The 11850-nt window shown below is 39.2% G+C and overlaps 2 protein-coding genes across 2 annotated transcripts; one reads left to right on the forward strand and one right to left on the reverse strand.

Annotated features, from left to right (window-relative positions):
- The first annotated feature begins 948 nt into the window (after positions 1-948).
- LOC111799304 (synaptotagmin-2-like) lies at positions 949-4860 on the forward strand. Its single transcript, XM_023682815.1, has 11 exons — positions 949-1374; positions 2421-2519; positions 2600-2774; positions 2892-3010; positions 3083-3184; positions 3271-3345; positions 3425-3501; positions 3582-3828; positions 3939-4289; positions 4391-4522; positions 4616-4860. The coding sequence occupies exons 1-11, from the start codon at positions 1264-1266 to the stop codon at positions 4745-4747; spliced, it is 1620 nt and encodes a 539-aa protein (XP_023538583.1). The 5' UTR covers positions 949-1263; the 3' UTR covers positions 4748-4860.
- A 1923-nt stretch (positions 4861-6783) lies between these two features.
- On the reverse strand, positions 6784-11363 carry LOC111798341 (endoplasmin homolog). Its single transcript, XM_023681420.1, has 15 exons — positions 11261-11363; positions 10935-11055; positions 10683-10836; positions 10515-10595; positions 10279-10390; positions 10070-10196; positions 9848-9986; positions 9583-9700; positions 9272-9465; positions 8982-9197; positions 8735-8900; positions 8494-8638; positions 8264-8414; positions 7509-7913; positions 6784-7399 (listed from the first exon to the last, which is right to left on the reverse strand). Exons 1-15 carry the CDS (start codon positions 11325-11327, stop codon positions 7148-7150), a joined length of 2448 nt encoding a protein of 815 aa, XP_023537188.1. The 5' UTR covers positions 11328-11363; the 3' UTR covers positions 6784-7147.
- Positions 11364-11850: the final 487 nt, after the last annotated feature.

Raw genomic sequence — 11850 nt, forward strand, 5'->3', positions numbered from 1 at the left:
CGAAAATAAAGTTACAATCTAACCAAACTCAATCCGTATTCTACTGCTTTAAAATTATTACGAAAATTAATAATATTTGATCTTTTAACTAATGTTAGTGATGTATTGTGACTCGTAAATTTTTTATATTACAATATTTTGGGTATTAATGTAACATGTACTATATATATATATAAACCATAATTTTTTAAATAATAATAATAAATAAAAAAACAATCCGATAACTCAACTCTAAATAAGGTTACAATCCAGCCCATTATACTCTACTCCAAAAATTATTATAAAATTAAGAATATTTGACTTTTTAAACTGATGTTAATGATGTGGTGTGAGTCGTAAATTTTTTATATTTAACATACCATATATAAGTATAATTTTTTAAATAATTAAAAAAAAAAACAATCCGCCCAATTCGAAAATTATTACATTTTTTTTAGGTCAACCCAACAAACAGGAAAATAAGGTTACAATCCAACCCATTGTACTCTACTCTACTTTAAAAATTATTACAAAAATTAAAAATATTTGACTGGTAAATTAAAAAACCATCTGACAACTCAACTAGAAAAAAAAAAAAAAACCATTTGACGACTCAACTCTCTAGTTGGGTTGAGTTGGACTATGAGCTCTATTCAGTTGGCTCGAGTCACCAACCTAATCAAACTAAAATTTCGAGTGGATCCAAAAGAGTTTCTCGGTATAAAAATTAAAACTTTTATTTTATTATAAATAAAGAAAAAGAAATTCAAATGGGTTCATATTTGAGACACAAAAAGACAGATAAAGAATGGATTTTTACTTTGTTTGTGAGTCAAAATGGAAAGGTTACTAAATTGGAACATTTACTTTCTTTCCCCCAAAAAAAAAAAAAAAAAAAAAAAAACATAAATGCCATTAACACACTGAAACGAGCAGTAACAGAAACAAATCGGATTGAGCCGTTACATCTCTTCACTCCCCATTGACCGAATTACCGACACACCCACGCGCTTCTTCCGCGTCTCAAGCCCCGTTTCCTTCCATCACTATGCCGCCTGCCTCTGGTTGTAGTCGAATAAATGCTCCTTTATTACTCTTCCGATTCTTCCATTTCCTCTCCGATCTTATCCTTTCCTCCATTTCCCTCTTGTAATCTTACCTTCAACAGATCGGCGATTCCTGTTTTGGGAAATCAATTAATCGCCTCTCTCTGTAATGGAGATACTCTTTAAAGGGGTTGTTTATTTTGCTCTGTTTTGATATCTTCTTCCTGTTTGATTCCAGATGGGGTTGCTTAGTAGTGTAATGGGTTTCTTTGGATTTGGCTTGGGAACTTCGATTGGGCTTGTGGCTGGATATTATATGTTCATCTATTTTCAGCCGTCCGATGTCAAGGTTTGATTCTTTTTGCACTTTTTGTTGTTTTTGTTTGTGGGTTATCTTGTGTTCTTTTGTGTTGAAATCTTGGTATGATTGCATTGGTTGTGGGGGGTTTTCCTGTTGGTGATTTGATGAGTTTTTGGGGTTGAACGATAAAGATAGGATAGACGTAAGTTATGAGATCCCACGTCGGTTGGGGGTTGGGGAGGAGAACGATGCATTCTTTATAAGGGTGTGGAAGCCTCTCCATAGTAGTAAGGGGAAGCTCAAGAGGGAAGATATCGAGTGGTGGGGTTGAGTTGTTACAAATGGTATTAGAGTAAGATGTCGAGTGGTGTGTCAACGAGGATGTTGGGTTCTGAAGGGGTGGATTGTGAGATCTCACATTGGTTGGAGAGGGTAATGAAACATTCTTTATAAGGGGGTGGAAACCTCTCCCTCGCTGTAGGGGAAGCCCAAAGTGGACAATATCTAGTAACAATAGGCTTGGGCTGTTACAGATGGTATCAGAGGATACCAGGTGGTGTGCTAATGAGGACGTTGGGCCTCGAAAGCGGGTGGATTGTGAGATTCCATATCGATTGGATGAGTGTGAGCGAGGACATTCGGCCTCGAAAAGAGGTGGATTGTGAGATCCCACGTTGGTTGGAGAGGAAAACGAAGCATTCTTTATAAAAGTGTGGAAACCTCTCCCTAGTAGTTAGGGGAAGCTCGAGAGGAAAAGCCCAAAGAGGACAATATCTGCTAGTAGTGGACTTGGGTTGTTATAAATGGTATAAGAGCACACCAGGGCGGTGTACTAGCGAGGATGTTGGACCTTGAAAGGAGGTGGATTGTGAGATCCCAACACATCGGTTGGAGAGGGAACAAAACATTTCTCACAAGGATATGAAAACCTCTCCTTAGTAGACGTGTTTCAAAACCGTGAGGCTAACAATGATACATAACGGGCCAAAGCAGACAATATCTGTTAGCGGTGGACTTAGGCTGTTACAGTTTCTCTCAATTTAGCTAGTGAAATAGACTAGAACGTATTGATCTCTCGGTTGTTATCGTTTCAGGATCCTATCGTTCGCCCTTTGGTCGAACAAGATTCAAGCTCATTGTCACGGTTGATGCCAGAAATCCCTCTATGGGTGAAAAATCCCGACTACGATCGCGTATGTCCCCATTTCGTTTCCCGTTCGAATACGGATGCATATACGTTCATTGTTTATGTGTAGTAACACTTTCCTTGTAGATTGACTGGCTCAACAAATTCCTTGAAACTATGTGGCCTTACTTAGACAAGGCTATATGCAAGACAGTGAAGAACATAGCAAAGCCTATCATTGCAGAACAAATTCCAAAGTACAAAATCGACGCCGTTGAATTCGACACGCTTACGTTGGGCTCTCTACCGCCCACGTTTCAAGGTAAGCTCGTCTCCCGCTCCCTCTTTGAGTGACTTTGATGATACTCGTGTTGATCAAAGTATATTGTTTTCGGGGACTAATCGATGGATCCCGCTCTATGATGAATTTACGAATCAGGAATGAAAGTTTATACGACCGACGATAAAGAGCTGATCATGGAACCATGTATGAAGTGGGCAGGAAACCCGAACATTACTGTTTCGGTGAAAGCGTTCGGATTGAAAGCAACAGTTCAGGTTATGCCTTTTAAGTTAACTTCGATGACCTCGGTGATATCTATATATATCTAACTTGGTCTCGACGTTCAGGTGATTGATTTGCAAGTATTTGTCGTTCCACGTATAACCTTGAAGCCATTGGTCCCGACATTTCCTTGCTTCGCGAAAATATTTGTGTCTCTCATGGAGAAGGTGCGGTAACTAGTTCATATTCATGTCTCGTTTCAATCGTTGATCATCTACTTATTTCTCGTTTATAATGTCGACTGATTATGCAGCCCCATGTCGATTTTGGACTGAAATTGTTCGGTGCAGACACGATGGCCATCCCGGGGCTGTATAGGTTTGTTCAGGTACACAATATTTCGTGTCTTAGCGTTCGAAACAACTTATCTGATTCGAATAAATGAAAACGCTTTCCGTTTATGGTAGGAAACTATAAGAGACCAAGTCGCGAATATGTATCTATGGCCGAAGACCCTCGAGGTCCCGATAATGGATCCTGTGAAGTAAGTTCTGTTGGCGTCGTTGTTTCGTATTATGATTATGTCGAAGGATATCGTGTCGTGATTCGTTTAATCTTTGTTAGAGCCATGAAGAAACCTGTTGGCATCCTTCATGTGAAGGTTTTAAAGGCATTGAAGCTTAAAAAGAAAGATCTATTTGGGGCATCTGATCCTTATTTAAAACTGAAGCTCACTGAAGACAAGCTTCCTTCTAAGAAAACGACCGTGAAACCGAGTAATTTGAACCCGGTATGGAACGAGGAGTTTACGTTCGTCGTGAAAGATCCCGAGTCACAAGCTTTAGAATTGGTTCTTTATGATTGGGAGAAGGTACTTTAGCTAAATAGTCGATAATCGATAGTCGTTAGAGACGTTTTGTAGCTTAGCGAACTTATGTGATTTTCTCGTGTTCGCGTCACGTGTTTTATGTTTCGTCTTAGGTTGGCAAGCATGATAAGATGGGGATGAACGTTGTTCCGTTGAAAGAACTTACACCGGACGAGTCGAAGGAGTTTACTCTCGAGGTATTGAAAAATATGGATCCTAACGATACACAAAACGAGAAGTCGAGAGGGCAGCTTGTCGTGGAATTGTTGTACAAACCTTTTAAAGACGACGAAGCTCCAAAAGACGTCGAGGACGAGAATGCAGTACAAAAGGCTCCTGATGGAACGCCGGAAGGCGGTGGTTTGCTGGTCGTTATGATCCATCAAGCTGAAGATGTCGAAGGGAAGCATCATACGAACCCCTATGTTCGGTTACTTTTCCGAGGAGAAGAGAAACGAACTAAGGTAACGTTGCCCGCTTGTCAATATCGAAACGATCGATACTATATAATGTACAAAAATGAGTTCCCGTAATGATGGTTCGACTCGATTTGGCACGAATGCAGCATGTTAAGAAGAATCGAGATCCGAGATGGGACGAGGAGTTTCAGTTCATGCTCGAGGAGCCACCGGTGAATGATCGGATCCATGTCGAAGTACTGAGTGCGTCTTCGAGGATAGGCCTGCTTCACCCGAAGGTATACACACACACACACGCACGTACACATACACGCGCACGTTTTTTCTCGATTATTGATTATATACTGAAATTTGAAAGTTGTTATGATCAGGAAAGTTTGGGCTACGTGGACATAAACCTATCTGATGTCGTGTCGAACAAAAGGATTAACTCTAAGTATCATCTGATAGACTCGAAGAACGGTCGGGTCCAGATCGAGCTACAATGGAGAACTTCATCATAGGCTAGTGATTATTAAGCTACACTAGTGATTGTTGTTTAATTAATGAAATGTTGATATGTTATGGGTTTATTTGTATTTGATCCAATAATATCATGCATTTATGCTTTTCTTGCATAAACAAAAAAAATCAGTTATTATCTTAATTTTTTTTATAATAATTTCATTTTTTTAGTTTTGTTTTTAAATTTATATTTGTTTTAACAAAAACAAAAATATTTTTTTTTAAATAATATTTTTTTCGCTCTATTTTATAATTATTTTAAAATTTTAAGTTTATAAACATTGATTTGTTATTTACTTCAACACACGGGTTTCAGGTCAAACTTGAAAGGAAAAGCCATAAGCTCTCATGACTTTGGTTTGGGCTCCTCCAAAAGGTCTCGTACCAATGGAGAGAGTATTCTTTGTTTATAAATTCATGATCATCCCCTAAATTAACCACACTTTCATCCAACACCTCCCATCGAACAAAGTACGCTTTCCCCTTAATCGAGGCTTGACTACTTTGGAGTCTGAGTCATTTTTTACTGCCTTCGAGGAGGCTGACTCCTTTTTCTTTTTGGAGTCCTTTGTTCGACATTTGAAGATTTACCATCTATTGGCACGGCTAAGTTTAGGGCATGACTCTGATACCATGTTAGACGAACACGACTCTCCACAATGGTATGATATTGTTCACTTTGAGCATAAGCTCTCATGGCTTTGCTTTGGGCTTCCCCAGTCTTCTCGCTCTTCCCCTAAGGGGGTAGACACGAGGCGGTGTGTTAGTAAGGACGCGGGCTCCAAAAGGGGTGGATTTGGTGGTGTGCCAGTCTTCTCGCTGTTCCCCGAAGTGGGGTAGACACGAGGCGGTGTGTCAGTAAGGACGTTGGCACCAAAAGGGGTGGATTTGGTGATGTGCCAGTCTTCTCACTTTTCCCCAAAGAGGGTAGTGCCAGTCTTCTCACTTTTCCCCAAAGAGGGTAGACACGAGGCGGTGTGTTAGTAAGGACGCTAGCCCCAAAAAAGGTGAATTTGACTTCTCCCTCTTCTTCGAAGGGGGGTAGACACGAGACGGTGTGTCAATAAGGACGCTGGCCCTAAAGGGGGTGGATTTGGTGGGGGTCCCTCATCGATTTGATGAAGGAACAAATGCTAGCGAGGACGTTGGGCTCGAAGGGGGGTGAGCGGGAATACTTACCAGTACATAACGGTTTGAAATAAATATAGGTTTTGGAAAATAAGGAATAGATAATAATTAAAAATTGAGAGATTATATTTGGCCACGTTGAGAAATGATGGCAATTAAGACTTCATATTCAAACATGTTCATCAATAAATGGTTTTTGGTTGGTTCATGTGACAACCATTCAACTCAATACTCAATTTTACTTTCAAAATACACTTTAAAAACAAATAAAGAAAGGTTGGTGAGACCATTCAATGGGCTATTTGGTAAGGTTTACTCATCTTTTCTTGTAATTTTAATAAATAAAAAATATTATTATTTGTAAAGGAGGATTTGAAGTGATTTTAAAATTTATTTATTATTTTTAAATTTTTTGTCCCGCTTTTACTAACTTTTGTTCCCGAGTCCAGCCACGAGGTCTAATAAGTATAAAACCCTTTTCGAGTCGGTCATAGTGCTGGAAGCTGATGGCAATTGAGGAGAATCACGAAAAGGGGCACAATCAACTCAAAATCTTTCGATCAACTATACCCGAGCTGTGATTTGATGGTTCTTTTTCGACACAATATTGTTGTTATCTCTTTCAATTTATATAATTTTAAAGAAAAAATAAATTAGACTGCTAAATAAAGTAGTAAACCTCAATGATAAAGTTATAATTAGTCGATCTCAAGAGTCAGATTGTGTGGCACTCACTTCTCGACAACAAATGAGTTAAGCCTATTCATTCTCGCATCACCCACGACCAAACGACTTATGCCCAAGCCTCTAACTTTGGTTCAAGAAAGTTTTAAAAAATGGGAGCAGAGAGATTTTAAAAGAGAGTTTTGAAAGCAAAATTCGAGAAATCGAAAACTCAAGAACATGCTTTCAAAATTTGTTGTTCATATCATTCTCCATGGACATTCCACAAACATCAAACGCCATCAGAAATATGACACGACGCAAGAACAAATATCAAACGCCATCAGAAATATGACACGACGCAAGAACAAATGTCAAAACGCGCAACAGGAGAAAGAACCAAAATATCCAAAATCCCCTTATAACTAACACCAAATTCCTAACTTAAAAAAGGTTAAAGGTAAATCTCTAATTAAAACCCAAACCAACAACTTCTCTTCCATCCCAGAAACTTATTCGACTTTGTGACGCCAAATAAAGAGCCTGACAATGAAGAACAAGAGTTAGAAAGCTCTAATGCTGGTGATGTCCAACTTCTTTCTAACAATCTACAACTCGTCCTTTACGGACTGGTCTTCTGCTTCAGTTTCGGACTTGTCTTCGGATTCCTTCGAGGCGGTTTCGGCCTCGACCTCTACTTCATCTTCCTCCTCAACGGCTGCGTCGGGACTGATGTCTAAGCTAGTCTTCACCGTGTCGTAGATTTGGGCGGCAAAGTCCTTGGGGTCACTGAGAATAAACCCACTTTCTAGAAGAGCTGTTTGGTACATCAGTTTTGCTGCCTTCTTTGCGCCCTCATCCTGTTAAAAACCAATTCAATCAACTTAGAGAATCTGATACAAATATGCTCATGTCATTATCAGAACTAGCGATCTACCAATGTTGATCCAAAGTATATTTATGGCGTACCTCTGGATCCTTGACTATTTTCTCTCGAAGATCCTTGATGATCGGGTGCCTCGGGTTGATTTCGAGTACCCTCTTACCGCGCATGTATGCTTGCTTGTTAGCATCTGATAGCGTTTGAGACTGCATGATCCTTTCCATGTTAGCGCTCCATCCATACTTTGATGTCACAACCACGCAAGGTGTGTTGTCCAATCGATTTGAAACTTTGACATCATCAACATTGTCGAAAGAAAGGTGAGTCTTCCACCACTTAGTAAGATCTTTGAAGGATTCCTTGAGCTCCTTGTCCTTTGAGTCTTTGCCGAGCTTGAGACCCTCCTTTGATACGTTTTGGAATTTTTTGTCTTCGTAATCCATGAGATATTGCATCAAGTACTCATCCACTGGGTCTGTGAAAAAGATGACCTGCGAAGAGAACAAAATTAGACGCTGGAAAGTGATGAATGGAAAAGAACAGAAAATAAACACAAAATTAGGATAATGTGTTGGAAATGAAATGAAACGGCCGATATAGTTCAGTTGATAGAGCAGAGGACTGAAAATTCTCGTGTCACCGATTCAAATCTGGTATTAAAATAAGGATAATGGGTCGATAATGGGTCGATAATGGGTCGAAAATGACCAGGATAGCTCAGTTGGTCTGTTGGTAGAGACTAGTTCTGGCACATCATGTATTTGTATGCGAATCTATTCGTAGATTCATTAATAAAATAGATTATGAAAAAGAATAAAAAACCCTGAACTTAAAAATTCACCTCATAGTTCTTCTTCTTAAGTCGCTCAAGAAATGGGGATTTCTCCAACTGCTCCTTGCTTGATCCAGTAATGTAAAAGATATCCTTTTGTCCTGATTTCATTCTTGAGATGTATTGATCCAATGAAGTCAATTTTCCATCAGATTTGGAACTGCAAGAGAGTTCGTCAAGGTTATTAACCAGAGAGAATAGAATAAAGCAACCCAGAAACGAACTGAAATTGAAAATACCTCTCGAATCGGAGCAGTTTTGCAAGACGGTTTCTGTTAGTTGCATCCTCAATAATACCCAGTTTGATTGATTTACCAAACTCGTTCCAGAATCGAGTATATTGGCCCTTCTTCTCATCATCATCACCGCTACTCTTTTGAGCATCTGCTTGTCAATGGAGGTTTAAAATTAATAACATAAAACATAGAATAAATTCGAAGTCTAAATAGCATCACCCAGATTCAAATTCTTAAGGGGTACCTTTCTTCTCCTTGTCACTGGACTCATCAGGATCCTCTTCAGCAATTTTACGGATCATGTCAAGGGCCTTGCGGATGAGTTTCTTCTTAATTGTCTTCAAGCTGCTGTGTTGTTGAAGCATTTCTCGTGAAACGTTGAGAGGTAGAGTATCAGAATCAACAAGACCCTGCAGAGAACGAAAATGATGAGAAAAATCTATAAATTAAGTCGGACATCTTTTTATCGAACTACTTGACCACTCATTTACCAGCAGAAAGCTCAAATACTTCGGCAGGAGCTCATCGAACTCGTCTGAGATGAAAACCCTTCGAACATACAACTTCAAGTTGGATTTTTTGCTGTTGTAATAGCTCTCGTATAGATCATGAGGAGCCTTAGGAGGTACAAACAGAACAGCTTTGAACTCAACATCACCTTCAGCATTAAAGTGACTCCATGCCATAGGCTTATCATCACTAAAATCCTGCAACGTGACGCCAACGTTACTAGATTTGGAATCCATGTATTAAAGCGATGCTAGCAATTTTGGACAATTACCTTAGCAAGAGAATGGTAGAATTTAGTATACTCCTCTTCTGTCACCTCCTTAGGACTCCGCAGCCATATGGCTTTCACATCATTCAAAAGCTCCCATTCATAAGTTGTTTCTTTGACTTTCTTTGTCTTTGGCTTCTCAGAATCTTCATCTTCACTCTTTTCTGCATCATCTTCTTCTTCACTCTTGTCTTCGGCTGATTTTATATCAAAGAAAATTTAATGAGAACGACTAAAACCATGATCAATGGACAGTTGACCACAATGGACAGTTATATAAGCATATCCAATCCAACATCCAAGATAATACATACGTGATTCTTCTCCGTCGTTGGATTCATCCTCATCTGCAGGAACCTCGACATCAATCTCTTTGCTTCCCCAAATATAAATAGGGAAGTTGATAAATTCTGAATATCTCTTCACCAAATCCTATATAGACAATTACCACAACCCATTTTAGTTCAAATTGTTGGAACAATGTCGAAGATAATACCAAACCATTATTTAACCAGTAAACAGATCATCATCACTAACGAACAATACGGCAAGTAGTGAGAAAAGAAAAACGAAGCTTACTTTCAGTTTGCCCTCCTCCAAGTATTCTTGAGCTTCATCTCTAAGGTGTAGTCTAATTTCAGTTCCACGGCCTAAAGGTTCGTTCCACGTATCTTCAGAGATTGCGAATGCTCCATCAGCCTTGGATTCCCACACATGTCTGAAAACAAGGAAAAGTTTTAACATACAATATCTACCACCAACGCAAACAAACCCATGAAAATAACAACGAGAATTGCTCACTGTTTGTCATCATTGTGTTTGCTAATCACTTCAACGTAGTCAGCTACAAGGTACACGGAGTAGAAACCCACTCCAAATTGCCCAATAAGATTGAGATCTCCGCTTGTTTGCATTTTTTCCACGAATGCTGCACATTGAGATAACCAGTTCAGTATCTTTCACAATTCACCTATCGAGGTTTGTAGGATAAACTTCTATATTAAAAGTACCTGAAGTTCCAGATTTTGCGATGGTTCCCAAGTTCTTAACTAAATCCTCTTTTGTCATACCAATACCTCTGTCGCGAATCGAGAGGACTTTGTTCTCCTTGTCCAACTTAATCTGCGTTGTTTCATTTATGGCCAACAATATAAGTACGCAAATCCATCGACTAGAACAAGTAAATTTTTTCAACCAGGTAATAAGAAAACAAATGTCCAAGTCTTAGCATGATGGTTGAACTTACTTGAATCTCAAGCTTTGAGTTGTCGCCCTCACCCAATATCTCTTTATCAGTCAGGGAGAGGAACCTAATCTTATCCAACGCCTGAAATACAGATATGCAGTCGGTCGTAATCAATCTCAAATTGCAAGACTAGATCTAATGAAGTAGGACGAGGCACAGTGAACTTACATCAGAAGCGTTGGAGATCAATTCTCGGAGGAAAATGTCTTTGTTACTATATAAGGAATTGATAATGATGTCCATGAGACGAGACACCTCAGCTTGGAACTCAAATTTCTCCGCGCTGCTGCGAAGAGATCTCTTCGAGATAGACTCCGACTCCCTGCAACCACAATTCGATGGAAAATACGTTATAAACTTTCCTAAACAGGGCGAATCTATGGTGAACGTGTGTATCAACAGGATTAGATATTCACGAACCTCTTGACAACATCAGAATCAGTAGAGAGACCATGTGGAACGGCCCCGATTTTTTCCTCAACCTTCGGTGGATCTACAACCTCGTCGGCGTCACCATCGGCCTTGGCATGAAATCTAGGACCTAAACACCCAAAAACGAGAGAAACATAATGAAACAATATCACCACAAATTTCACAGTCCAAAAAGAGCTCAAATCTCGTCCAAATTTCTTCCCGAGCCTCAGAAATTAAAACCTCAAACATCGACAATAACATAATGCAAGAAACATTCGATGCGCATTTCAACAAATAAATCAAAATGGCTCAAATAAGAATCGAAATCACACCTTGATCCGGTACGAGAGAGAGAAAACAAAGAAGGAGAAGAGCAGAAGCAATCGTCCACTTCCTCATGGTTCTTGCAAACCTTCCAGCAGCTACTTCGATCACTGATCTGGTTTCTTGACGAGCTACCGGTATTTATATAGGTCTATTGATCTACGTTGCCAGCTTGGCGGATCGAACGGTAGATATTTCTAGAATGAAACGTGGCGAAGTGTTATTGGACCATATTTGTTTGCTTGACGTGGCTAAATTTCCAATACTGGCCCCCACGGATGACCTGAGAAGTGGAAGCCCTCTTAACGATCTTTAACGGGCTATGCTAGCTGACGTGGAGAATCTGACGGCTGTGACTGCTTTGTTTACACGTGGCTGAATGTTATTGGGTTTATTTTTTGTTTTTGACGTGGTAACACGGTGTTCCCCGAAGGATACGTTTGGAATTTGCCATTTTTTGAAAGATTTTTTCAAACCATTTTTAAAATTTTTCAAAAAAACAAAAAACTTTTAAAAATTTCAATTTAAATATATCCATTAATTATTAAGATTATATATATATATATATATATATATATATATTTTTTTTTTTTTTTTT

Source organism: Cucurbita pepo, chromosome LG07 (genome assembly GCF_002806865.2).
Source record: "Cucurbita pepo subsp. pepo cultivar mu-cu-16 chromosome LG07, ASM280686v2, whole genome shotgun sequence".
In the NCBI taxonomy this organism is placed as follows: domain Eukaryota; kingdom Viridiplantae; phylum Streptophyta; class Magnoliopsida; order Cucurbitales; family Cucurbitaceae; genus Cucurbita; species Cucurbita pepo.

What these genes read in the sequence shown, in the direction of transcription:
- LOC111799304 (XM_023682815.1), top strand. Translation starts at nt 1,264, where the DNA reads ATGGGGTTGCTTAGTAGTGTAATGGGTTTCTTTGGATTTGGCTTGGGA. An exon ending in GGCTGTATAGGTTTGTTCAG is followed by an intron (nt 3,346 to 3,424) that starts GTACACAATATT and finishes CGTTTATGGTAG; the next exon opens with GAAACTATAAGAGACCAAGT. An exon ending in TAGGCCTGCTTCACCCGAAG is followed by an intron (nt 4,523 to 4,615) that starts GTATACACACAC and finishes TGTTATGATCAG; the next exon opens with GAAAGTTTGGGCTACGTGGA.
- LOC111798341 (XM_023681420.1), bottom strand. Translation starts at nt 11,327, where the DNA reads ATGAGGAAGTGGACGATTGCTTCTGCTCTTCTCCTTCTTTGTTTTCTC. An exon ending in TGATCTCCAACGCTTCTGAT is followed by an intron (nt 10,596 to 10,682) that starts GTAAGTTCACTG and finishes TCTGTATTTCAG; the next exon opens with GCGTTGGATAAGATTAGGTT. An exon ending in TGGAGGAGGGCAAACTGAAA is followed by an intron (nt 9,701 to 9,847) that starts GTAAGCTTCGTT and finishes TTGTCTATATAG; the next exon opens with GATTTGGTGAAGAGATATTC.